General features: G+C 35.7%; 2 protein-coding genes across 2 annotated transcripts in view; both read right to left on the bottom strand.

The window, feature by feature from the left end:
- Positions 1 to 27,332, bottom strand: part of LOC136851871 (retinol dehydrogenase 14-like) — a 66,268-nt gene that overhangs the window by 3,984 nt on the left and 34,952 nt on the right. The gene's annotated exons all lie outside the window — the stretch shown is intronic.
- LOC136852042 (retinol dehydrogenase 11-like) lies at positions 687 to 15,593 on the bottom strand. Its single transcript, XM_067126527.1, has 7 exons — positions 15,460 to 15,593; positions 11,529 to 11,720; positions 9,977 to 10,069; positions 5,544 to 5,655; positions 4,772 to 4,899; positions 2,667 to 2,743; positions 687 to 839 (listed from the first exon to the last, which is right to left on the bottom strand). Exons 2-7 carry the CDS (start codon positions 11,698 to 11,700, stop codon positions 687 to 689), a joined length of 735 nt encoding a protein of 244 aa, XP_066982628.1. The 5' UTR covers positions 11,701 to 11,720; positions 15,460 to 15,593.

Here is a 27,332-nt window from a genome sequence, read left to right as displayed (position 1 = left end):
GCGTGAGATCAGGAAACGTGAGGTCAGGAAACGTGAGGTTTAGGTCTCTTCAGAAAACGTGAGGTCAGTAAATGTGAGGTCAGACAATGTGAGATCAGAAAGCGTGAGATCAGGAAGCGTTAGATCAGGAAAGGTGAGGTCAGGAAATCAGGTCAGGAAATGGGAGGTCCGGACTTGATCAGAAAAAGATTTCGGTGAGATCAGGAAGCGTGAAATCAGGAAACCCGGATTAGGAAATGTGAGGTCAAACAATATGAGATCAGAAAACGAGGTCAGAAATGTGAGGTCAGGAAATGCTTGATCAGCGGACGGAAGGAAAATGAAAAGTGAACCTGAGCGTTCCCAACCATCAGCCCTCCGACAATTATATATCTTTGCTCACAAATCCCGGATTGAATTCACGAAGACATCTGGCGGAAGGAAAATGAGTGAATTAGCGTTTTTTGACAATCAATATCTTTCTGTGGTTGTGAAGATTTTACTCAATATGTAACGGAAATTACCCCTAGAATAACTGGAGAGGAAGTAAATTTTAATTATCTTGGTGTTTTTAAGTTGATAGAAGAATCAGGACTCGAAATGAAGAAATTCTGACTTCCGGGCCAGATTCGAACCAAACTCGGAATATCAGAACTAGGTGACGATATTCCAGTTGCGGGTTCAATCTTACCGCCAAATCTTGTTGTTCATTTCATCCAAAAGAAACGAAAAGGGAACAATTTATTCTTACCTTCTCCTTTGGTTAGGTCAGCCAGTCGGCGGGTGAAGAGAACGTTGCACGACTTTGAGTGGGCGTAGGATTTGAAAGACCGGAAGCCTCCTTTCTCAAAGTTCAGATTCTGCAGAACGAAAAACAAACGTTCTTGAGTGTCCTCTTTATTATTATTATTATTGAAATATCCAATTAGAAATCCTTCGTCGTCTGGAATTCGACATCTGAGGATCGAAATTCTCCCATTCATCCTCAGCGCTACAATGCCGCTCTCGCACGCAAGACGAGCCTCGAACATCAACATGGGAAAGAAGGCTCCGCCCGAGATGACCTGCCCCCCCAATCATGATTCAGCACCGATCAAAGCCTTTATAAATCACCGATCAAAAGCGCCTTGTTTCTCCAGATCCCCACAGAGGACTATAAACATGTCGACAAAAGCGCCTTGTTTCTCCAGACAGATCTGGATATTTCAAGACTTCCGCATTCCACATTAGGATTACCATTACAACCTTATTATTATTATTATTAACATGTCGACGGTACATTGGCGTACACATAACCATATATTATAAATATATATAAAAACGAGAGCTGAATCCAGACGACGAAGGATTTCTGTATTGGATATTTCAATAAAAGACTTCCTGCATTGATTTTTTCACCATTTTAGTGACTCATGCTAGTATTAGATTTTTATGGACTATTATTATTATTATTATTATTATTATTATTATTATTATTATTATTATTATTATTTATTATTATTAAAAACAATTGCTGCTAATGACATTTAGCTTGTAGAGTTTTCAAATGGAACAAACCAAATGCCGCTGAAACATGGACATAAACTATTTAACAGCGTATTTTATTATTATTATTAATTATTAATTATTTATGTTCATCATTTAAATAATTAACAAGGGACATGGACATGTAAGCTTCCAAAAAGAATATTATGTTCATCATTTAAAAAATTAACAGCAGAAATGAAAAGAAAAGGTCAATTATAAAAAAGATAAATAAACAAATAATTAGATGAGAAATATATATAAATGATAAAAATACAAGGTGAAATGTTTTAGGGCGGTAATGCACAGCATCTTCGCTTGAGCTTTCGAGGTCCTAATCGCACAACATCCTAAGGGAGGGAGGATCGATCTGGTAGCTGATTCCTTTTAGATTCGTTTCTCCATGGCTTCGGTTCCTTAGAATATGTTGCTCGTGGCTTTCACTTTTGCTCAGTCTCTGTCTGCTCTTCATAGGAGGTTCAGTAAGAAAGAGAGGAAAGACGACACGACATTGCCAAAGTGAGATTAACAAAGTGCAATATAAAGTAACATGCTTTGAAAAGAATAAAGAAAGATAAACAAAGTGCAATATAAAAATCTTTGAAAATGCTTTGAAAGAATCGAGGAGATTAACAAAGTGCAACATAAAGTGTAACGTGCTTTGCAATATAAAGAATATGCTTTGAAAAGAATACAGCGAGGAAAAATCGAGATAAACAAAGTGCAATTAACAAAGTGCAATATAAAATGCAATATGATTTGCAATATAAGAATGAAAAGAATAAGAAACAGCGAGGAAAAAAAATTTGCAAGATGAACAGAGTGCAATATAAAGTGCAATATGCTTTGGAACGAACTTTTCCCAGCTACAGTCGTCTCCTGTCTCTTACTCTTGTTGTATCATCCTTTTCAATGTCTTCTCACTCTTCTTCCCCTTATTCTTAACCACATTATTCCTACCGGAAAGTGTGCTGATCGCCCTTGTATGATTTAGGCCCAAACACATGACTTAGACTAGAGGGTCGCATACCAACACTTCGCTCATCCATGGACAGGCAGAGCCAGGAGCACTAGACACAACATACCGGACGCTTTAATCTCAACAAAAGGAAAAAAAAAAGCATACAACAATAATTTAGAAGCCTTAATAAGCTTTTACTTACGTCAACCCTCAAGGTAGAAGTTAGCGCAGAGGAAGCCACGACGACGATGCGACTGGGTCTGCTCTTCTTTATGAGACCTGAAGAAAAAGAAGAAGAAAGAAGAAGTGTGCCGACAGTGCACCTCACGAGGTGCACTATAGGCATTACTTGAGGTTCTTTGCAACGTCCCTTCGGCGCCTAGCTGCAACCCCATTCTCTCCTTTTACTGTACTACCGTTCATATTCTTTTTCTTCCATCTTACTTTCCTCAACCTCTCCTAACAATTATAATTGTTCCATGGTGCAACTGCGAGGTTTTTCTCCTGTTACACCTTTTTAACCTCTTATTCTCAATTTTTTTCAGTGCTGAATGAACTCATAGGCCCCAGCGCTTGGCCTTCGGCCTAAATTGTATATTCTATCTAATATAACACAGCACTACCTAATCAAACAGGAAAAGTAAAAGGAAGGGGGTAGGGGATGCAAAAAGTAAAGTAGAAATTGCTATAATTCTCTAGAAATGAGCTTAGTAACACCACCTTAACTTTTGGAGGTAGTTAGAAAAGGAAGGGATTATGATAAGTGATACATTTTAAGTATTTATTGCAGAAAATGGTAAAATGTTCAAGGAATAAAACAAACACTCAATTTAGTGAAGTCTCACAGAAAGTGAAGATAAAGATTATCAAAATACTTAGAAAAGAGACCAATAGTAAACAACAAGAGAAGTCAGTGTTATTTGGAAAAAGGGATTACCAATACGACAGAGAAAAGTTATACCAAGTAAAACTGTTTTAAAGTGAAACAGCTCCGCGTCTCACACGAAGTGGTTAGCGTCCCCGCAACTCTGTTTTGTAGAGTGAGCTCTTGCTTAGGAGCCAGGAATCAGGAACCAGGATCGGGTGCCAGGAATCAGGAAAAAGGACTCAATAACTAGGAATCTGGAACCAGGAATCAGGAACCATGAGCCAGAAACCAGGAGCCAGGATCAGGAACCAGGAATCGGGAACCCGGAATCAGAAACCAGAAGCCAGGAACTAGGAATCAGAAACCAGGAATTAGGAATCGGGAACCAGGAACCAGGAATCGGGTATTTGGAACCAGAAACTAGGAACCAGGAACCAGAAACCAGGAACCATGAATCATGAACCATTAAGCAGGAGTCAGAAAGCAGGATAATGAAACCATGAATAAAGAACGAGAAAACAGGAACTAGGAATCATGAACTAGGAACCAGGAATAATGAATTGGGAATCATGAACCAGGAATCAAGACCCAGATACCAGGAATCACACACCAGGAACCAGGAATCAAGAATCAGAAACCAGAAACCAGGAATCATGAAATAGACACCAGGAATCAGGAATTCGGAACCAGAAACCAGGAATCAATAATCAGGACTCAGAAACCATGAATATGGAACCAGAAGCCGGGAATCAGGAACCAGGAATCAGGAATCAGAAACCAGGAATCAGAAACCAAGAAACCAGGAATCAGAAACCAAGAAACAGGAACCATGAATCTGGAGCCAAGAACCAGGAACCAGAAATTGGGAATCAGGAATCAGAAACCAGAAATCAGGAATTGGGAATCAGGTACCATGAATTATGGACCAGGGATCAGAAACCAGAAACCAGGAATCAAGAACCAGGAACCAGGAATCCAGAGCCAAGAACCAGAAATAAGAAACCAGGAATCAAGAGCCATGAATGAGGAATCAAGAGGCAAGAACGAACCAGGGATCAGGAACCAAAAACCAGGATTCAAACACCAGCAATCAGGAACCAGGAATCAGGATCCAGGAATGAAGAAATGGAAATCAGAAACAAAGAAACAGGAATCAGGAACCAAGAATCAGGAATCAAAAACCAGGAATCAGGAACAAGAACCAGGAACCAGGAACCAGGAACCAAAAACCAGGAACCAGGATCGGACGAGATCAGACTTTTCTAGCTGTGGAGAATCTAATCTTTTTAAGGATTTTAATCTTTTTAGTTTTGCCTTTCTCTCGAACTCAGATTCCCAGCGAATGTATATAACAAACATATGTTTATAACAACCACATCCGCGCATGCGACATCCACTGAAGAGACAAGAAGCTTCACAACCGGATCCTCAATCCTTACCGAGCAAAATGTTAGTTAATAGAAAGTGACCGAAGTGATTCGTAGCCATTGTGTATTCCAATCCGTCCGCTGTTAAGTTACGGTGGTCCAGACCAGCTATTCCGGCATTGAGGATCAACACGTCAATCCTAGAATAATAATAATAATAATAATAATAATAATAATAATAATAATAATAATAATAATAATAATAAGGAAGTAGACTCTCTCTGTTGAAAAGGATAGCTGCGTCATTCGAGTTTATTTTATGTTAATTCTTCTCAATTTCATTTTTCATTATTCTTCTGATTTGTCAATATTGGGCAATGATTGGCCAATGTTCATACTTTGGTAAAGAAAAATGTATTTTCAAAGAATCATAGGGAAAAATGAGAGGATTCAATACCAATTAACAACAACAACAGCAACAACAACAACAACAACAATAATAATAATAATAATAATAATAATAATAATAATAATAATAATAATAATGAATCTATTTTAACATAATCATAGCTTAATCTATGTTAGTTTTCAGGTCAAATCCAGTAAATTATCACTAAATTTCATGCAACGATAATAAGGAAAATTAAGTAATAATAATTATAATGATAACAATAATTACTTGATCTATATTATTAATCAGATAAAATCTAGTGAATTATCATCAATCATTGATATATATATATATATATATATATATATATATATATATATATATATATATATATATATATATATATATATGAAGTTAATTGACGTCTTATAAAAACTGTGAGAGAATTCTCGCCTTTCCTCCTCAACCAAGATTTCATTGGCAAACTTTCGGACGGAGGCAAGGGACGAGGTGTCTAGCTGCTTCACGTGGACGTCTTCATTCCCCGTCGTGTTGCGTATGTCCTCTGTGGTGAGAGAGAGAGAGAGAGAGAGAGAGAGAGAGAGAGAGAGTTACGTTTATCGTAAATATAAAAACAAAATCAAAGATAACGAAACTTTGACCTTCAGTCAAATTAAATAGATTGCTTCAGGTGACTGGTTAAAGTTCATTGTTATTATCAATTATCTATGATAAAAAATGGCAAGATTCTTTCAATCTTATCTTATAATTTACTCTAGTGTACGGTGCATCATGTATGTCCTGATATGTATACACGCGCATATGTATTTCAAGTGTTTTAACGTGAGAAAATGGTGATATGGGTATGACAGTGTTTTTTTAAGAATGTAATAAGGAAATATTACAGAACTAAGGTGTACCAATACTGTTTGGGTTTGTGCTTTGAAGACACCCAGTACATGACAGAATGGCGTATTGATGAGTGATTGCAGTACATTCGAATGATTACAGATGGTCAATGATAAGCAGAGATTACAGTGGGGCGGATAAACAAAAAATCGTGCACTTTGGGGTAGAAGCGTAAAACTTTAGCCCCAATGAACAACATTTCTGGATATGGACCCCAGTTAGCGGTGCCTACTCGTGGCTACTACAGGATGTCATCTTTTATCACTCGTTTACCCATATTTTCATGCAAACTGCACTTCTCCACTGCCTTTCAGCACTCAAGTACATTCTGACCTGTCAAGTAATGGGTTTTCGTATCATCTCAAGTGATCAGAAATACGTCCAACCGAAAAAAATGTAAAAATATATCTCAGGGCAGCCATTTTCAAAATGGCCCCCAGAAGATCAAATTCATCTAGGAGGCATTTTAAAAATGATAGGGCCTGTCTTAGTGTCTAAACAAATGATTTTGGCTATTAGAAATACTCCGAACCTAAAATAGATTTCCTGTGGTGAGTCAGACATCTTGTAATTCAAAATTGTTGCCAAAATTTCCGGACATTTAGTGGCAACTTTGCTCTTGGTCGCCAAATTGTATATATTTTGCAGCATCTTTGCTTTCGGTAGATAAAATAATTTATCTGAGGGTGGTTGCACTTATAAACATCAGGGTCAGACATTAATCCCTGCCAGACTGCCCAAGGCAGGAAAAAGGTCCTCAGGGGCAAGTGTAACATGTCAACAACTTGCCAAACAGGCCAAATAACTTTCATACAAAGACCATATATACTGACACAATATCCATTGATGCAACTTTCAAGTACTGTGTCACAATTATTGTATGGCAAAATAAAACATGAATGTGACTGTAGTTAAATAAAATAGGTAGTCCTAAAAAGATTACACTGTGTGGGACAACTGGACAATGGATTGAAGTGACTTTAGTGGGGACCTCCTGACTGAGCAAATCAGTAAAGGTTAAAGTCTGGCCCTGTTGTTTATGTCATTATTTACGTTCAGGACTAATAAGCGAAGCTTAGCTGTTAAAGTAATGATGGTTTTTGCATTTTCGCTCTCTAAATGTAAAATTGTATGACTTTTTATTTTTCAGGTATACCCCAATGGCAGAAAAATGTACAGATTAAAAGCAATTGCTTCAAACCTGAATGCAAGAATTAGACTATGTGTAATGGTGATGGTGCTTAACTTAGAGTAGTTTGTGAGTTTAACCTGCAAGTATGGCTAAACAACCCAAGCTTTCAGATTCTGCTAAAGCAGGTTTCCTCCAATAACAGCGATGACTCTATTGACTAGAAACTTTGTTCTTTGCTAAGAATATATGCTTGAGCCTTTACACTATCCCAGTAAATGCAAACGAAAAGATAAGGGTGCTGGGTATAAATATGTTGCAGAAAATCTTCAAAAGTTTTAAGAACTGGCCTCTCTTCCTGTAAAAATTAGTATACAGAAACTGGATGAAGGATCTGGTGTGGAAGCAACACTTACCAGACACAATGCAAAGGGGCACAAATCATGCAAAAACAAGATTAGTAACTTAAAGTTGGGAAGTGAACTGAAAAGAAAGAGTGATACTAAAGGGTCATATGGGCCAAGCCGCCCCCCCACAAAAAAAAAAAAGAAGGAAGAGCTCAGCTAAAAGGCAGGAAGACACATGCTTCTTTTGTAATAAAGTTGCTGGAAAGTTTGGTCTTCACAAATCTTCTACCTTTGGGCTTGATTTCAAAGTTAGAAAGTGTGCAACAGAACTGAAAGATACAAAACTGTTAGCAAAACTGGCTGTTGGAAATATGGTAGCAATAGATGCACATTATCACAACAAATGTTTAGCAAAACTGTACAGACTTGCCAAAAACTTGAGACAAGATAAAGCAGAGAGTACAAATGAAGGAGCAAAGTATGGAGTGCTTTTGATGAGCCGATTTCATATGTAGAAACCTTTAGGGACTCATCAGCAAGAAGAACTGTTTTCAGCATAAAGGAACTGAAAAACTTGTACAAGTCAAGGCTCCAAAATCTTGACATACTAAAACCACAGGTTCACAAAACCAGACTTAAAAACAGAATATTGGCAGCAATCTCTGACCTCCGAGACCACAAGCAGGGAAAAGGAAGTCCTCTTTGCTTTTGATAAGGATATTGGGGCTGTATTAAAAGGGGCCAATGATAGGGACTTTGACTCTGAGGCTCTGATATTAGCAAGTGCTGCCAAAATTATACGCCGTGATATCTTTGAACTCAAACAAGTATTCACAGGAACATTTCTGGAAGTCTGTCAGGAACAGTCTGTTCCTGTCTCTCTTGCAGCCTTGCTTAACATGACACTGGATGGACCTAGCATAAAAGAACTGGAAAACAAGAAGGCCAAGACCCGTGCTTCCCAAACAATCTCTCAGCTGATTGTGTTCAATACACTAAAGTCTAGATGCAATACTATAAAAGCCAGTACCTCAAGCCAAAGGCACCAGAGAAATAGAGAAACACCAGTTTCCATTTAGAGGCAGACTAGCGGTTAGTGCTGCATGTGCCTGACGCAGCCAGCAAATGGTATCAAAGAAGTTGTCGTCATAACTGTGTCCAGTTTGCACAAGATACCTTACCCCGTGTCCCCGTGTCCATTGCAAGTATGGGTATCGGCTTTGACTGGTAAGAGCAAAGCATCACAGATACATTGCAGGGCAGTCATGAAATAGCTGTTGCTTTGGGTCCCTCCAACACAAAGCAAACTCATTGCAAGTCTTCACGCCTATATCGGCTGTGTGCTTCAAAAGGACACCGAATTACCAGATCTTGCAGATTTGGGGATGGGAGAAGCAAGATGGATCGTCCTTGGTACCAAAGTGGACAACCCTTCCTCAAGCTCAAGAAAGCAGTAATGAACTTATACACTGTAAATGCAAGAAAGCATTTGCATCTCCCTGCAAATGCTGCACAAATGGCTTGAAGTGCACAGTTCTTTGTATTTGTGAAGGAAAATGCTTTCAGAAGTGACTCATTTTGTCTCAATTGCAGTTGTAATGATTATGCCTGTACATTTTGAATTTTTTTAAACTGGAAGCTCATTATGGATGTTGTAGGACATATGCCTAACCATAGACTCTAAAACAGTCCACCTTCAAGTTGTTCCTTTGTAATAAGTATCTCTGACTGGTTATATAAGTTATATGTTGCAAGTAGCAAAGTGAGTTCAAGTATCGTCTCTTATGTTGCGTTAAAGAGATACGTAAGCTATTTCAGAAAAATGAATAAATATCCTCATTCAAATATGCATTCTTATACAAAAATTTATCTACTTTACTACTCTCACTATTCATTGGTGCATTTGCAGGTGTGCTGAAGAATAGTCACGCGGTTTGATTTAAGAATTTGCAATAATAGAATACAATGTTACTAAGAGTATTACCGAAGGAGTAAACGTTTACGTCGGCTATTTAGAAAATGGCAGACATTATTTGACTTGTGTAAATAAGTTAAATAATGCAAATAATGTAAATAAGTTAAATAATTTGTAGAGACTTGGGAAAGACAGGCAACACATTTTGTACATATGAGAGGAAGTAATGGAGTCAAAACTTAGTCTAATGTGGCTGAATAACAAAAATATGGGGTAACAATCGGTCCTTAGATTGCAAGCTCCATACTGGCCACTGGGGACAGGACTGATTGGGGTTCATGTCCGAAAATGTTCAGTGGGGTGTAAAGTAAACATGTACAAGTTTTACGCTTCTACCCCAAAGTGCACGATCGGGTTTTAGTGGAAGAGGTATCTGGATGGTATGATAAGATAACGAGAAAGCCAGCTCTTGACTGTACGTTGCAGGACCAAACGAGTGCTTGAACTGATAATAAGGACATGATACGATTATTCACAATTTTGTCAAGAAGGCCCCTAATAACGATAATAATTGAATATTTCTCACCTGCAACTTTTGTGGCCTTGGGAATGTTTCTGCAGCCTAATATCAACCTCGCTCCCTTTCTTGCCAAATCTCTCGCTGTCTCCTTTCCTATGCCTGAGAAAAGGCATAAGAATATATCACTTTCTCGAAAGTATGTCTCTCTCTCTACAGCCCCTCCTCTCTCTCTCTCTTTCTCTCTCGCTCATGTGGAATTGGTAATAGAAGCTGGAATACTTATTAAAATTATAGTGCTGTAAAAGTTTTATTTATATATATTAATATATATGTATTTATGTATGTATGTGTGTATGTATATAATGTACAATATATATTCAGGCAGCAGGAAGTTTGCAAAATACTTTATAGGAAATTTGTGGAGCGCCTGTGGAAGCCAAAGTTGGAACGTATGATGGGAAGGTTAAACCAACTCTACTCTGTGGAACTAAAGTGTGGATGTTGAATCCAAATGAAAGACCAAACGTACATACAACCGGCAGAGATGACTTGTTTACTTGGTATTTGTATAACAGTGGACAGGCTTCTGCTGCAAACGCTATCGTTTTCTAGCATCCATGTTTAATACTACACTGTTATTGTGACTACCGCTAAAATATGGAATAGTTTTCCAAGTGCAGTTGTGGAATCTTCTGATTTCCAAATAATTACGCAAGGAGCAATTTCACTCCTGCTCTCTCCTGGTGTCTCCTGAATTTCAGGTGTATCTGTTTCATTTTCTATTCCTTTATATTTATTTACTTATTTATTTATCATCTTTTCCTCTAACTTTCTCTTGCTGCAGGCTGATTTGTCTTTGGAGACCTCTTGGGTTTATCATAATCTGTTGACTCTGTCTATAAGGGTTTTCAGCCAAAGATTTAAAGAAGAAAAGAAACTAAAGGGTGGTAAAAGGGTTAGTGTGAGTGTAAGGAAGGATCAGACACAAATAGAGAGTACTGGGAGGAAGGAGGAGAGAAAGACCTTGAAAGGGATAATGGATGGATGAAGTTGTTATTAGAAAGAAGGGGCCTTAGTATGCAGGATGTGAGAGAGAATGTACAAGAGAGAAGTAAATGGTGCAAAATGTGTAAAGGCTTCAACACACTGCTGGTGAACCTACTGTGAAGGCGCAAAAAGCTGCTAGTGTCATGGACTTTTTTCTGCACAGGGAGTTCTTTCATGATCCAGCAGTTTTAAGAGAATATGGGATAGAGTATAGAATTTAGGCCAAAGGCCAAGCTCTGGGACCTATGAGGTCATTAAGCGCTGAAATGGAAATTGAGAGTAAAAATGTTTGAAAGGTGAAAGAGAAGGAAAACCTCTAAAGTTGCACTATGAATCCATTGCTAGGAGATGGTTGGGGAAAGTAAGACGGAAGAAAGAGAATATGAATGGAGGAGGTATAGTAAAAGGAATGAAAGGGGTTGCAGCTACGGCCCTAAGGAAGGGACGCTGCGAAGAACCTAAAGTGAGGCTCATACTGCACCACTTGCTTTAAGTGCTAATGTAGTGGTGACCACTGTCCTTCCTTTTAGTGGGAGCATTACAGAGTGTTTTATAGGGACTAAGTCATTACCTGCCGATGCTCCCGTTATGATAACCGTCTTCCCTTCCATCCTGACGTGGTCCAAGTTAGCCATTGCGGCTTTTCGACGGTAAATGATTCCTCGGATGTAGACTACAAGAAGCAGCAAGGCCAGGGCGAGGATTGTAGCCAAAATGGCGTATCCAATCGACGAAATGTCCATGACTGCTCCTGTTGGATTGGCTGAAATGGTAGATTGAATGGTTCAGATTATTATTATTATTATTATTATTATTATTATTATTATTATTATTATTATTATTATTATTATTATTATGCAGCCATATTATTCAACAAAACTTGCCTCAAAGAGGTCTTCTTCTTCTTCATTATTATTATTATTATTATTATTATTATTATTATTATTATTATTATTATTATTATTATTATTATTATTCAGAAAATTAACTCTATTCATATGGAACAAGCCCACCAAAGGGGCCATTGACTTGAAATTCAAGCTTCCATTTGTTTACTTTTCAATTTATTTAGTTGGTCTCTTCACACCTAATGCAAAAAAAAAAAAGTAACAAAGAAGAGATAATATAAAAGGTTTTATATATCCATTTTATTTAATAAGAATTTTTTAATTTATTGTTTTAGGAAGATACCAGTAATCTGGCCAGCGTAACAGATGTGGATTGAATTGAAAAAATGGATCGCGAACGCTTGAGTTTAATCTAATCAAATCTAGTCAGACTGAACAGGATACTACTGATATGAACTTTCCACAGTTGACCTTCCTCTTTAGGTCATTAGATTTCACTGAGATATCAGGTGATGCATTAATAGGGAAAGAAAAAGATTTGTTAAAGAAACTCAGTAAAAAGTAAGATGATGATAGGCTGTGGTCTGTGGTGCAAAGATGGTATTTGAGAGAGATAGTATTATATCGCATAATATTACTGCTAGTATTAGTGGTTTCAGAAGTTGGGTATATATATATATATATATATATATATATATATATATATATATATATATATATATATATATATATATATATATATATATATATATATATATATATATATATAATACTATATATGTATATTTATATGGGGCATGTATATTTTCAGTTATTCACTTCTTGAAAACTGTCTGTAGCACTGTGGGCTTTCACTTCTGTGGGAACAAGTTGCTTGAGATTTAACTATGTTTGGAGCGAACACTCATCATGCTCAGATGTCAACTATCTTGGAAAATTCACGAGTTTTTTTATTTAAAATGGAAATTATGTTTCCCCCTAAATACATATATTTCTAGTCTTAAAAATTGTATAAACTTTCCACCTTTTAAAGGATAGTAGTGACCGAGTCTTTATCTTAAAAGGCACATTGTAAAATCTGTGGACTTAGAATTCTTACTTAGTCTAGGGCACTCAGAAATTTTTACATAAGTTCACAAGTCACTTTGAGCCTTTACTGTTACTTCTCCACACATCTCGACACTCTCCTGCGCTAGCGCCCTTTTCTAACTCTCTGTTATCCTAAGAACCTCCATATATATAGGGTTCTGTCTAATAGTCCTACGATACCAAACATGGTACAAATATTCCAAGTTTCGTCTCTATGGCTCCCGTTTCCATTAATGTTCACGTTCACTTTTCTATACATTTCGTTCGAGGGCTGTTATTAAGTTCAATGGTGACAAGATGTCGGCTGGCCACCTTCCTCGAAAGGCTCTCATAGTGTGCCTATTTCGATTAACTTCTCACTTCTCACTAAAATCACTGAACACCTTTTTCCCGTGCGAGACACAGCACTAATTTGTATGGGCAAAAGTCAGTTGGTCCCGGCCTCTGGGATTCATTCAGTTCGTTACAGCCCCTTTGCTGTTTTTTTTTCCTGTCTTTATCGGTAATTTTCTGTACGCCTTTGCACTTTAATAAAGATATTTAATTTATTCTGTTACAGACTCGACCCATTACACACACACACATTATATGTGCGTGTGTGTATGATGTATGTATATATATTATGTATCACATACACACACACACACACATACACACACACACACATACATATATATATATATATATATATATATATATATATATATATATATATATATATATATATATATATATATATATATATATATATATATATATATATATATATATACTGAGCTGTTACCACTAACAGTGGCTGGTACCAATAAAACCAATAGTAAAACCACTTTCAACTGCTATACTATGGATAAATATCCTTTGCAGTATTATATCAATAATATTAGCCACTTCCTACACTTACACTGCTTATTCATGTATACCATCAATAGACTATCATCCAAAAAGGTGGTTTCACAGCAAAATAATGCAACAGTCTTTCCCATATTCATCCTATTATAACTGGTAGATTAGGGCTGATTTTCCTGGCTTAGAATATATCAGAGTTAGACTCATGATACGCTTGTTGAGAAAACTCTTCTCTCTCTCTCTCTCTCTCTCTCTCTCTCTCTCTCTCTCTCTCTCTCTCTCTCTCTCTCTCTCCCACTCTGATAAATGACTCACGCCCACTGCCCCCGCACCCCAACTCCCTATCTCCGTCATTCTGGCATGCGGATGTTGTTATCTCAATTTTAGTTTTCTGTAAAAGAAAAATATTGTGTCTGCTATGTCTGTCTATCCGCACTTTAATCTGTCTGCATTTTTTCTGTCTGCACTTTATTATACCTGCACTTTTTTTCTGTCCGCACTTTTTGTGTCTGCCCTCAGGTCTTAAAAACTACCGAGGCTAGAAGGCTGCAAATTGGTATGTTGATCATGCACCATCCAATCATCAAACGTACCAAATTGCAGCCGTGTAGCCTCAGTAGTTTTATCTTATTTAAAGTTAAAGTTAGCCACACTCGTGCATCTGGCAATAATTTAGGATAGGCCACCACCGGAACGTGGTTAGTTTCATGGACTGCGCAAATAGCATTATACCGAGACCACCGAAAGATAGATCTATTTTCGGTGGTCTTGATTATACGCCGTAGCGGCTGCACAGAAAAACTTGATTACTTGTTTTGTTGTTCACAGTAAGTGGTCAGTTGATCAAGCACTTTCAAGGTCTCTCTCTCGCTCTCCCCACCCTCCCCGCCCAATACGAAAGAGTTTCATGGTCATTTCTCGAAATATATACGCTTCTATGATTTCCACTTCCTCAAACACTATATTTTGCGTAGGTCTTCTTTCTTAGGTCTCCATCGTGCAATGAAGAATAACTTAGGTCTATATAGTGCAATAAAAAAAAAATTACGTCTAAATCGTACAATCAAGAATAACTTAGGTCTACATCGTACAATAAAATTCTTAGGTCTACATCGTGCAAGAAAAAGAATTTAATCTACATCGTGAAGTAAAAAATAACTTAAACAAAGGAAGGTAAATTTCTCAAGTTATCTCACCTGTAGTGCATCGTAGGGGCCTACCCTCTTCAATGTTATACAGTCAAAATATTTTTATTGATAAACAGTATCTCCGCGTTGAGCTCTTTCTTAGAATTGCCAAGACTTTGAACAATTTCAATTCTTTCGCAGACCTAAATTGGTGTGGTGCAGTCTTTCGGTCACCACATGACGATAAGTTCAGGAGAGAGAGAGAGAGAGAGAGAGAGAGAGAGAGAGAGAGAGAGAGAGAGAGAGAGAGTTTCTCTCCGAGTGTGGTTAATTGTGAAATTTTTTTATATTTCGCCATTACTTCTGCGGCATCTATTCTCTTACTTATGTGATACCCTCATTCAGGCAGATCTAGTATACAGTATACAAAGGCAAAAAATTTCTGATTTAATCGACAAGTATGTGAGCAGTAACTTCCAGTAGTACTATCTCTCTCTCTCTCTCTCTCTCTCTCTCTCTCTCTCTCTCTCTCTCTCTCTCTGTGGTGGAGCTCTTCCTTAGAATTACCTAAATCTTTTTTTATATGACAGACCTTTCGGGGCCCCGAATCAACTCATAAATAATCCAGAAAGGTTTGGGAAGAGGTTCAGCATCCAGACGTTAACTAAGTGAACACTGACTGAATCTTGGTCTGATACTGAGTCTGAGACTGACAGATTACACAAGCCTCCTCGCTCCCAGCAGCCCAGGTTGATCTGTTGCCAGTTAAGCAAATTTCTCGAGAGATATAAATGTCTTTTCCTTTCCATCCTTAGCTCTGAAAAGGAAGTGTTTTTTTTTTTTCTTAACCCTTATTTAAGGGACGGGCTAAATATATATTAAACACTCCTCCAAGACCGGGCAAACTTTAAGGCTGGCCAATTTAAGGAAAAAACACATTAATAGAAAGAGGAAGATATGGAAATGCGCAGGGTGTAAGAAAAAAAAAATAAAAAATTTACAACCCTGTGTGGGGCCTCTTTTGCAAGACACTTCTAAAAATATGTTAATTTTACCAAGTTATACATTTTTCTAATAATTTATTTTATTTCATTTTGTGAAATTATAATTATAACTCACACAATATCATAACAGATAAGAACTAAAATCAGTAACGAATTCTGAGCATATCTGTTGTAAAATATTTACGTAAATTTACTGAGATCGGAAAATGCAGTAAAATTTTTGGATTTATACATGTTTCTTCTAATATTTCTTTGTTAAATTACAGCTGTAATGACATCATATCATAAAGATAAGAACTAAAACCAACAGTAATCCTGGATATATTTGTGAGCCAATAAATAAAAAGACGTCATGGCAGAGAGAGGAGCCAATATTTTCCTCTTCAAGTCGAGAACAATACTGAAGTTCCCAAGATGCCCACAACTGAAGTGTTGGAAACTCTCTCCCGCTCGATACAGACAGATCGTATGACGCGTAATGTTAAGTCCTCCTCGGAGGGGATCTGTCCACCACCCAAAACCTGTTTTAGATCCTCTATTGAGGGATCTGTCCATTAAGGGTTAAGGTCGTTCTTGCACATTTTACTAATACAGGGGTCCAAATAATACATGCCAGGGCCAAGATTGAAATTACAGCTGAAGTAGCTGTATGATTGCAGATTCTAAAAAGATTTTATGAGGAGAAATCTTGAGATCTGGCAATCACTGAACTGTCAGTCCTATTGATCCTGTGAGAGTTCTCACTTAAATGAATGAATATTACACTGGATGTTTGCCCAGTTTTGACAGAATACGTATGCTGCTTAATTCTCACTTCTAAATCTTTACTATATTGACCTGTATAAAAGGAAGAACAGTTCAGTCATGGGATTTTATATATTATGTTGTTGCTTTCCTTAGGGATATTTTTTTATTAACATTCCTTTTAGTGTGTTATTATAGGAAAAAACAGGTGGACATTAAAAGATTTTAACAATGATTTTATTGCTTCAAAACCACTAAAATAAGGCAGACTAAGAATGTTCTTTGGGGTTTCTTTCTCCATGTTACTGTCACTATAATACTTTTTGTGGGCTTTATTATAACAAATATCTAGTATATGTGAATGCTAACATAAACCTGTCCCTATTTTTCTTATGTATTCGATTTCTTGATCTAAATACTGAGGACTGACAACATGCAATGCTCGTAGAAACATAGAAGTAAAAGTGGATATTTTGATATTAGGAGGTGGCCTGAATAGAAATAGACATAAGTTAAGTTTTGGTGGTCAGTCTCTTCTCCTGTATAATCCTTTTAATTGACTCCTCCCTCCTTTCGAGGCCAGTTGGGTTAATCCTTTCTAAAACCAAAACTTTTGTTTTGTTACATCCACTAATTCTTCAGTTATGTTGAATTCAAGTGCATCTATTCTTTATAATCCCCAAGGATATCTGTATGTCATCTGTCAATTATATGAGCTCTTTTGTAGCCTTACTTTTATATTTTCATCTGTCTGCTAGTAAAAGACCATGTGTCAGAAGGCCTAGCAACCACTCCGTTGTTTCACTTTTTCTTCATGGCATTTGCCTTCATATATATATAATATATATATATATATATATATATATATATATATATATATATATATATATATATATATATATATATATATATATATATATATATATATATATATATATATATATATATATACATGCATATTATATATATATACACATTTATATATACTATATATATATATATATATATATATATATATATATATATATATATATATATATATATATATATATATATATATATATATATATATACATATATACATATATATATACTAAGAACCTTATGGGAGAAATACCAGAGTAAGGGGTACAGGCATGGCCATAAGCCTAAAAAGCGAGATGAGAGTTTTAACAATTTTCAGCCGCAACCTCTTCAAGTGATGGACTTTATGCGTCCCAAAGGAATACACTTTGGGGTAAATAGCTGTTTTCCCTGTCTTAATCTCCAGATTTAATTAATCTCCGGCAGAGTTCTCCATCTTTTACTGGCCGGAGACCTCTTTCCTAAATTCCCAGATATGCACCGACCTTGCCAGTGTCTTTTTTTCTTTGACTGTTTTTTTATCATTCTCTCTCTCTCTCTCTCTCTCTCTCTCTCTCTCTCTCTTGCATTTCTCCCTCCAAGTAAATTCCTTGCCTCTTCGACTTGAACAGCTATTTGCTATACCACTGTAATTCCTTGAACAATGCATAACGTAACACACTCCTTCCTAAGAAGTGAGTAAAGTAAGGATTTCCTCAATCTTTTGTGTTAACACATTTATAGAGAGATTGTAGCTCGGTAGTAGTCTCATCTTGAATTGTCTCATTTCCAGGAGTGTTATCAGTGCAGTGTACCTACGTATCCGCGCCGCTGTGTTCCAGATTGCCTGAAGAATCTGCTTGTACAGAGACGGATAGAAATTCATTGCCATGTTGGCTCACGGTCCACTTGCAAGTTGGCGACCTTTTCAATTATTCATTAATTATTCTGTTTGTGGACTTACGAGGGGTTTTTTAGGGCTAAGATTATTAACTTAAAGTAAAACATGTTATCCATCCACCTCATAATCCATATATATATATATATATATATATATATATATATATATATATATATATATATATATATATATATATATATATATATAATGAACTCATTCACTTATATGGGCAAAACGTAGATTTTGAAACCTAAAAGATTTAAAATATATTTAGCAAAAAGACCAGTTCTGGTTGACAGATCTTTTTCATAAATGGCACATTTATGCACCAAATGAGTTTTCTTTATCTATTTGGTGAATATCGACGAAGAAATGAGATGTAAAACACCATCTTTGCTCTCTTTTTATAAATAATTCACTTAAGTATTCCACTAAATATCTCCAGTTTTTAGTATATATTTAGGTGTTCTTGATAAATCTAAAACAGTTGAGCTGGAAATACGAATACGATATCTAAGCTAGAGTTGGATCCATTACGGAAGCTCAAATCAAGGTATACTTGACCTACGTTAGATCAGTAACGAAGTGACAAACGCAAACGAGATATCTGAGCGTGAGATCAAAGCTGTACTTTGGAACTAGCATACGATTTAGCAAAGTGTTCGGGGTTCGCTGTTTTATTAATATAATAATTCCTTCATTTCATTTCCACATAAACTGTTTGGACGTACACCTTTCTTGGCCATAAATTGCCATATTTCCACGTTTCAGTCAGTCTGTGAAATAAGTATCTTTTGGAAGTTGTTGAAATGACCTTTTTTTTTTTGAGAATCGACAGTACGTAATGAGTCAGTTGCATTACCATTTTAGGATATTTTGTACATAATGATCATTTTGTTTAAATCATACTTTAAAAGAATTAGCAAATATAAAATATCAAGGAAACAGAAGTTTATTTTATTGCTATTTCTGTAATGGGCTCTTGCTTCATAATTTTTAGATGCAATGCAACTGCATTGAGCAATATGAAATAAATTAACTAAATTTTATTGCCTAATGGAAACTTGAATAGCTTAAAACATATATCACCTTATTCATCATATTTATTCAGCAGTCTTAATCACTTTTTGGGAGCATTCGTTCTCTTTACTACAGTATGCTCTGATATACTTGTGATTTTGATATTTTGCAGTGATATTTCCATACAGCCTGAAATAGCCACGAAATCGCTGCTCTTAATTGAGACATCATCAGGTAAATACATACAGAGTGATTTAAGGACTGAAATTAACGTCAAAGAAAGTGACCCTTTCGTACCCTTGATACTTGTGAAAGTTTGGATGTATCTATATCCATATCTATATCCATATATATATATATATATATATATATATATATATATATATATATATATATATATATATATATATATATATGCGTGTGTGTGTGTATGTGTGTGTGTGTAAACATTTTCCAAAAGTGTTATTGTAGGGGACTAACATTTGACTTTGTTCCTTAGGTATCATGCGCTCCACATGTTACGTATGAACACCCAAAGAGTAACTGCAATTGCTATATAGCGGAATTGAGCAAATGGCTCCCAAATCGTTTTCCTGATTCTGGTAATTAATAAGGCTTTCGCGTCTAGCTTCACGTTTCAATAAATAACCCGGAATCTATACTATTGATTAACCTTGGGACAATATTTTCTCTTTCTTTACTATTGATTATTTGGCAGAACTAATTACATAACTTTCTCTCTCTCTCTCTCTCTCTCTCTCTCTCTCTCTCTCTCTCTCTCTCTCTCTCTCTCTCTCTCTCTCTCTGCCTTACATACACATACACTCATTATCACAAACGTTTTATTGTTTTAATTATCTTTAAAGTTAGACATCGCATGAGGAAAATAAGGTATTAAATGCTTGTACGCGATCTTACAACGTTAATTAGGGGAAATATACATGCTAGTAAGTACTGCATTACTGTTGTCTTAGAGAAGCTGAATGTACGAATAAATGAATTTTAAAATTGATAAGAGGGTGATATGGACAATAAGCCGAGTTAATGCTGCATAAATTAATGTTGGAGGGAGAACACAGAAATAAATTTAACATGCGACTTATATTGGCAACCTGAGACTAGGGAGTAAACAAGGCGTGTAATTGGAGGAGTTCCCGAGGAGTAGGCAAACATCTTTCAATAGTTATACGATACTAAGAACTATCCTTCTGCAGTCGGGTTCATTGGTAGCCAGGTTCATTGTGCTATTTCTGAAATCTGAAATCAGTATCAGCTGCCTGATCACTTGTCTGTCATCAATGATCAACTTGATTCAGGATTATGGTTTGATCAATAGAGGGTACTGGAATTTCAGTTTCTGGTCCCACAATCACAGCTTCTTCTTCGTTTAACGTGCTCTTTCCCATTTTTCACAATCACAGCATAGAATAATATCATGATTAAGCATTTGCTTCATAAAGCAAATAAAGTCGATATCGCACCGGAAACAAATCCCTACGTTAGCGCTTCATTACTGAGTCTTAAGTTAATGAACGTTGAATTTCGTGAAAAGAAGCATCTGTGATCGAGTGGAGATTACCTTAATTTTGGAAATATTTTATATTATTATTTAGGATCATCTGGATAATATGAATTCGTAAATGTCTCTCAAAGTGACGAGAAAAAATATCAGAGTTCTTATTCTATCTTTCAACATGGTTTAGTTTAAGAACCATTATGCCGTTTTCTTATATTTACCGAGTTAGGGGGAAATCTGTTATAAAAATTGCATTCATTCTGATTTCTTATATATCTTCGTAACTAGAAGCATAGAAACACCTATGATGTACCCAGTACGAACACAAACATCATTTCGTTCTTATAGTATAAAATGTCAATTTTACGTTTGTTTTTTATGTTTTGTTGCATAACAGAGGCTCGCATGCTCTGTTTCCCTGTTAAAAATGCCGAGTTTACTGAAATGATCCAGGTACAAAGCATTTGAAGAGCAAATTGTAATGAAAAAAAAAAGCTTGTCAAGGGAATTGCGAGATGATACAGGTGAAAGTTATGCCACCTTTGATGGTGGCCCTTCTAATAGACTTTTCAATAACAAGAGTGCTTGGTGATGGAGGAGGTTTATCTGGAGTGCTGAAAGAGACTTGAGAGACATAGAGCAGCCAAATGATGCTATTCTAACCAGCAAAACGCCACAAACCCTACCTTATAGATTGCAGCATGCCTTAGAGCAGGGACCCCCAACCCGCGTCCATAATGATGTTCAGTGCGGCCCTCAGGCAAGATAATAATCCTGCTCTTATCCAGCGTATTGCACGTAGCCAGCAACCGCATGACAGAATTTTTGCTACTTTTACGCCAATTTTTATATAAATTCGGACTATTTTTTAATAATAATAATAATAATAATAATAATAATAATAATAATAATAATAATAATAATAATAATATGATGGGCGTAGACCATCTTTTAAACAGGTCATATTAAAACGGATGGCTGTATTATGCAATTTATACAGCAATTAATGTTTTCTATTTACCTTATGATTCACTTTTGAGCTCAAGCGATGTTAGTCAGCAACTGGCCGATATTCATAATGAAAAAGGAAGTGTGTGGAATGCGGGAAGTCTTTTATTGAAATATATCCAATTAGAATTCCTTCGTCGTCTGGATTCAGGTTCTATTTCAGGTACCGTCCGGGATGACCAACGAGCTGGTCGAAACAGGTCGACGGTACCTGAATAGAACCTGAATCCAGATGAAGAAGGATTTCTGATTGGATATTTCAATAAAAGACTTCCCGCATTCCACACACTATCCTTTTTCCAATATGAATATCGGCCAGTTGCTGTGAAATAAACGTGACTCGCCAACGTCGCTGATCGGAAAACGAACCATAAGGAAAATAGAAAGACACTGTATAATAATAATAATAATAATAATAATAATAATAATAATAATAATAATAATAATAAGTGAATGAATCTCCGTAATTTTTTCGTTTTGGAATTGTTGAGACGAAAAACTGATGCACTAACGCTGTGTAGGACCAAACCGAACGTGATTTGAACATGTAAAACGTTGACGCTTCACGTTCAGCCTCTGTGCTGGAGTGATTTAGCTTCAGCTGTTGACCGCCAATCGAAGGCCTTTAACTTTCTCTTGTGGATTTCGCTTTCTGATTTAGGATTTGGCGAGTTTTTTTCTTTTATGTTGTAGTTAAATAACAGCTTAACAGAATGTTAAGAAAGCAATCATTTTGTAACAAAACTAAAGCTAGACGTAGAGTTCGATAAAGAAAATCTACAGGATATCCTGATGGCAAAATTTTGAGGTTGCGGTATAATCCGTTTCGTCTTGTCTAATAAAAAAAACGAGTAAAACATTTCTTTAAGTGAAATCATATTTTGTAGTGAGTCTGTAAATAATGTTAGCCTGTAATTTTCCTGTAATGTAATTTATACATTTTTTGACTGGGTTAACCAAAAAAGAGGACAGGTCAGGCATGAGGAGGGCCTGTGACTACTTTTTTTTAAGAAGCTGACAGTGCTGTAAGGTTCGAAGTTTAAAGTTCAATATAAAAAATGGTAGAGATGTTCAAACATTCTCACATTGAGAAAAAGGGAAGGTCACTACTGCAGCAAACTTTTCAAAAGCAAACCAGGAAAATGAAATGTTTGCTCTGCTTAGCGCGTTTGAAGATTTAAATGGAGGCAAGTTTTCACATTATTTTGTATGAGTCTGATTGACTTAACGTGGCAGAACCACCATTGATTATCTAATAACGGCACAGGAATTTATCAGATGCCATTTTTGAATACAACGAAACTTTTGATTTTTAAATAACAACTCAGATTTTTATGAAAGATGCTGTAAAATGAAACACATTGCAGACAGAGCAAGAAACATGGCTGGAAGTAAAACAGGGTTGGTCGAAAACATAAAAAAAAATTGCTTCACAAAAACTTAAATTTGAAGATGCCATGAAATCAAGTGTATTTTAGGAGTCAATGTTTTAATTTTTATCTGAATTAGATTCAGAGTATATGATATATTTACAAATATAATTGAAATGAAGTGGCTTAGGAAAAGTCCTCCATTTTTTGCACTTGGAAATATATTGCTTTGAAAAAGGTTTGCCATCATTGAATATAGGGCAGAGGAAAAATGTTTACTGATCTGGAAGAGTTTTAAAAGTTTATTATCCATTTACAATGAGTTGTTAAAATGAGAAAAAAAATTGTCCATCTGAACAAACATGATTTCAGAAAAAGTGTATCAACCAGAAGAAGCTACAGGAATTTATGGTAAATCGAAACCATTGAAACCATAAAAATACACAGCCTATTTGAATTTTATTCCTGTCAAGGACTGAAAAGGTTCTTGCAGGTATGTTTTCTGTTTTTTAGTGAACAAACATTTTCAAAAGTGAAACTGCAAAATCGAAACTCAGAGGTTTGATGAGCGTTCACCAAATTTTGAGGTTTTCTGAAATTTATGTTGCTGCTTGCAAATAGGATAGAAACATAAAATGTCTCATTAAAGCTAAACAGGGTTATCCTCGTCTCATCTTTCTCTTTGCAGTAAAAAATGAACTTATTAAATATCTTTTATTGAAAGCAACATACCTTTATAGCAATAACCGGCCCAGTCTCAGTAGCTAAAGTAAATAGAATAAAAACGTGAAGTTTCCTCGATAGTATGGAGAATTCTGATACGCAGCCCTCATCCAAATTTGGAATGTTAATGTGGTCCTTTCACCCAAAAAGGTTAGACCTCTGGTTTAGAGGGAAAGGGCTAAGATAAATCTAAGAAAAGAGAAACAACGAGGACAGAGTATGCGCTGAAGGTATGTGATTATAACAACTGAAGAGACGATTAAGAAGATAGCTTTTAAAACATCTGTGCACAATGATATCCAGTACTTGTCCTCTTAATAAAATTTAATAAATGACTGACAAAAGAAAATCAAATGCGCAGACGATAACGATGATATTATATATGATTCCTCTCAGTCAAGAGATTATTGTCACAAATTCACGCGATGAAGACTAATTACCGAGATGCAAGTCTCTCACGGATCAAGCCGCGGCTTCCGATTGGAAATCATATAAATGTTCTGGAAATTCCGGTCACTTTACTCAGATTGCAAGACCAGCCAGGTGTGGTCTGTATGGCTCTGAAAATTAATACTCAGAACGTAGTTTTCTTCTACTAGAATTTCCATACTGAAATACTTGAGAACCAGATATACTAAAGAAAAAATTCTATATAGATAACGCAGATCTGTCCATATCTATACCTAAGGCAGTTCCCAATGTAGTTAATATTATATTGCAGCTCTGCAAATGCGATAAATCTTAATGATCGACATAATCAAGAAAAGCTTGATAATTGGTAAAACAAGTATTCCCCAAATGTAGTTCTGGCTAAGTTCAAACAAAAATAGAATGCGTATAGATATATTGCTGAAGAGTTTAGGAAGAGCAGCTGTGCATTAGTACTGTAATCGAATACACCTGAAGTCTTAACGAGATTCTATATTGTATAAAGAGGAAGTGAGGGACGAAAAAGTACAATGAACCATATTGAAAATTGTTTATTAACTATTCATATACATATATATCAAAAATGCTATATTCTTTGGCAAGTAATCAAAACAAAATAGAAAATGTAGTATATTTTGTCAGATATATTGCTGAAGGGTTTCTAAAAGTAAGAAGTTTCGTGTTCTTCACATTAGAGCTCACGTGTAAAGCCAAATTGAAAATGACGTATAAATTGAGGTTTAAAGCTAATCAAAAATAAGTGATGGAAAGAATGCAGATAGGAAAAGTGTAGCCTCATTCCCTGTAAAACAACAATATATCACCCCGCCCACCATATAAAAAACACTATCGATAACCACGCAGATATTTATATAGATTGTTATTCCAAAAGGTGAAAAAGGCATTAAACTATGCTCAAATACATTTAATTAACAAAGAATTTGTTACGAATGATAAGAAATAAAAAAAACTAACCAAATGTATTACTCCAGATTATCAATTTCTAACCCAAAGTCTGAGAAACCTTATAAATTTTTGATGATAAAGTGTTCTAGATCACTTGGAATTAGTAAAATATAGTAGAACTTTTGTCTTATTGATATTATCTAAACACATAATTATATTTTTATATCGCCGTAGAAGATCTGTTCACTGGGGTGGGTACATTTTTTGAAGTCAGAAATTGAAAATGACATAATATACGCATTTGAGGTTTATAAGCTGAAAAAGAGCCAGCCCTATCACGTGAAAACAAATTTAATGTCATTTAGTGACATTTTTTTGGTTATTTGATTTGATAGTGTTTTCCATGTGCGTGTTTAAAAATGCTTATTAAAGGGGAACACAGCAAAATTACTGGCTTAAGATTTTATGATTACAACTTAATGTATAAAAGTTTGCAATCAAAATTTCCCAACTGAGCCTATGAACTCTCAGTACAACAAGAAGTTTAAAAATAATGATAAGTTTAAAATTAAATTGTAAAAACAGAATAAAAGTAAAAGTAAATTGCTAATACAGGATAAAAGAAAGTTAAGGAGTCAGAGCATGGAGGATTATATGAATGCCTCTTTGACGCAAACTCGAGAGAAGACCACAAAAGAACTTCTGCCGAACTATCGTCAATCACTTACGCAACTTCAAGAGGAGCGGTGCTGGTGTCAAGATGGCCACTTGAGCAAAGTTATATCAAAGGTCCTGCTTTTCATGCTAATGCAGGAAGTTTTTATTCCCTCTCCAGTGGTAAACATTTGTGTTTGTTTTTTTTTTTTTTTTTGCTGTGTGAGTGGTAACAGGTAGTTTGGTTATTATTTTCGCTTTTCACTTGAGAAATGAGAGCACCAACAACACGCAAGCAGTGCCTTCAGAAGATTAAGGATGCCTTAGTAAATGCCCCAGTGTTGAAGTTTCCTGATTTGGAACGTCCCACAGCTCTGCAGGGGTGAAGATCAGCACAGCAATAATTTGTAAAAAAAAAGCATATTGTCAGTGTTTCATTATCATAATCTCTTTTCTACAATAATTGCAGAAATTTAATAATCTTCTCCTACTTTGGATAAGCCCTAATTTATTTCATATGACCCATATTATGAGTGGAATTTTAGCCTCCCATTGATTTTTATCCTTTCAAAACTTATCTTTTTGTTAAAGATGCTTGAAACAGATATGAAAAGTGTTGATGATGCCATCTAGGGGCAACTTTTCTAATAATGGCGCTATTTTAATTTGTTTATCAGACTTTCTGTAACAGATAGCTGTTGTTTTCATTAGATTAGCTGAAAGTTGGACTTACTAACCCATTTCACTGGTGGTCACCCAAATCTGGCCATGTTCTCAGTGCTTTCAACAGAAATGAATGCTTTTTATCCTCAAAATTATCACAACATATGTATGTTTTAGACAAACGAAATTTAAGATGAATTCCTGCCCTTTATTTTCACCAGGTAACCTTTTGCAGTTTTACTTCCTTCTAATTGATGGTCTTTGAGGACTATCACCATGCTTTGAATTCCTCTCTGTACATATAATGATTATCATGGAAAGGCCTGAATTCGAGTGAGGAATAACTGAAGAATCGTTCACCGCACCTATAGGGCATTTGCATAGGGAAAATTTTTCACATACTTCCTATGCATATGAAATTTCATGGAGAGATTTTTCCTATAACGAATTAAATTATGCAAGAATGCTTTTGTTTCCAAATGAATAGTTTCATCGTTTTATGTTTACCGATATTTGTAAGAGTATACCTAATGCTTTAACGCTTAAAAACACATAGAAATTAGTTACAAAGAGTAAAACAATAGCATGTCATGAAAAACATTGGGCAATTATTAACTCTTCGTGTTTTTTCTATTTTATTTGATCACAGCGAATTACTTCTAGATGGTTGGTTGGTAGCGTGTA

This window comes from Macrobrachium rosenbergii, chromosome 24 (assembly GCF_040412425.1).
Source record: "Macrobrachium rosenbergii isolate ZJJX-2024 chromosome 24, ASM4041242v1, whole genome shotgun sequence".
NCBI lineage: Eukaryota > Metazoa > Arthropoda > Malacostraca > Decapoda > Palaemonidae > Macrobrachium > Macrobrachium rosenbergii.
This window is presented reverse-complemented; position numbering and strand designations above follow the sequence as displayed.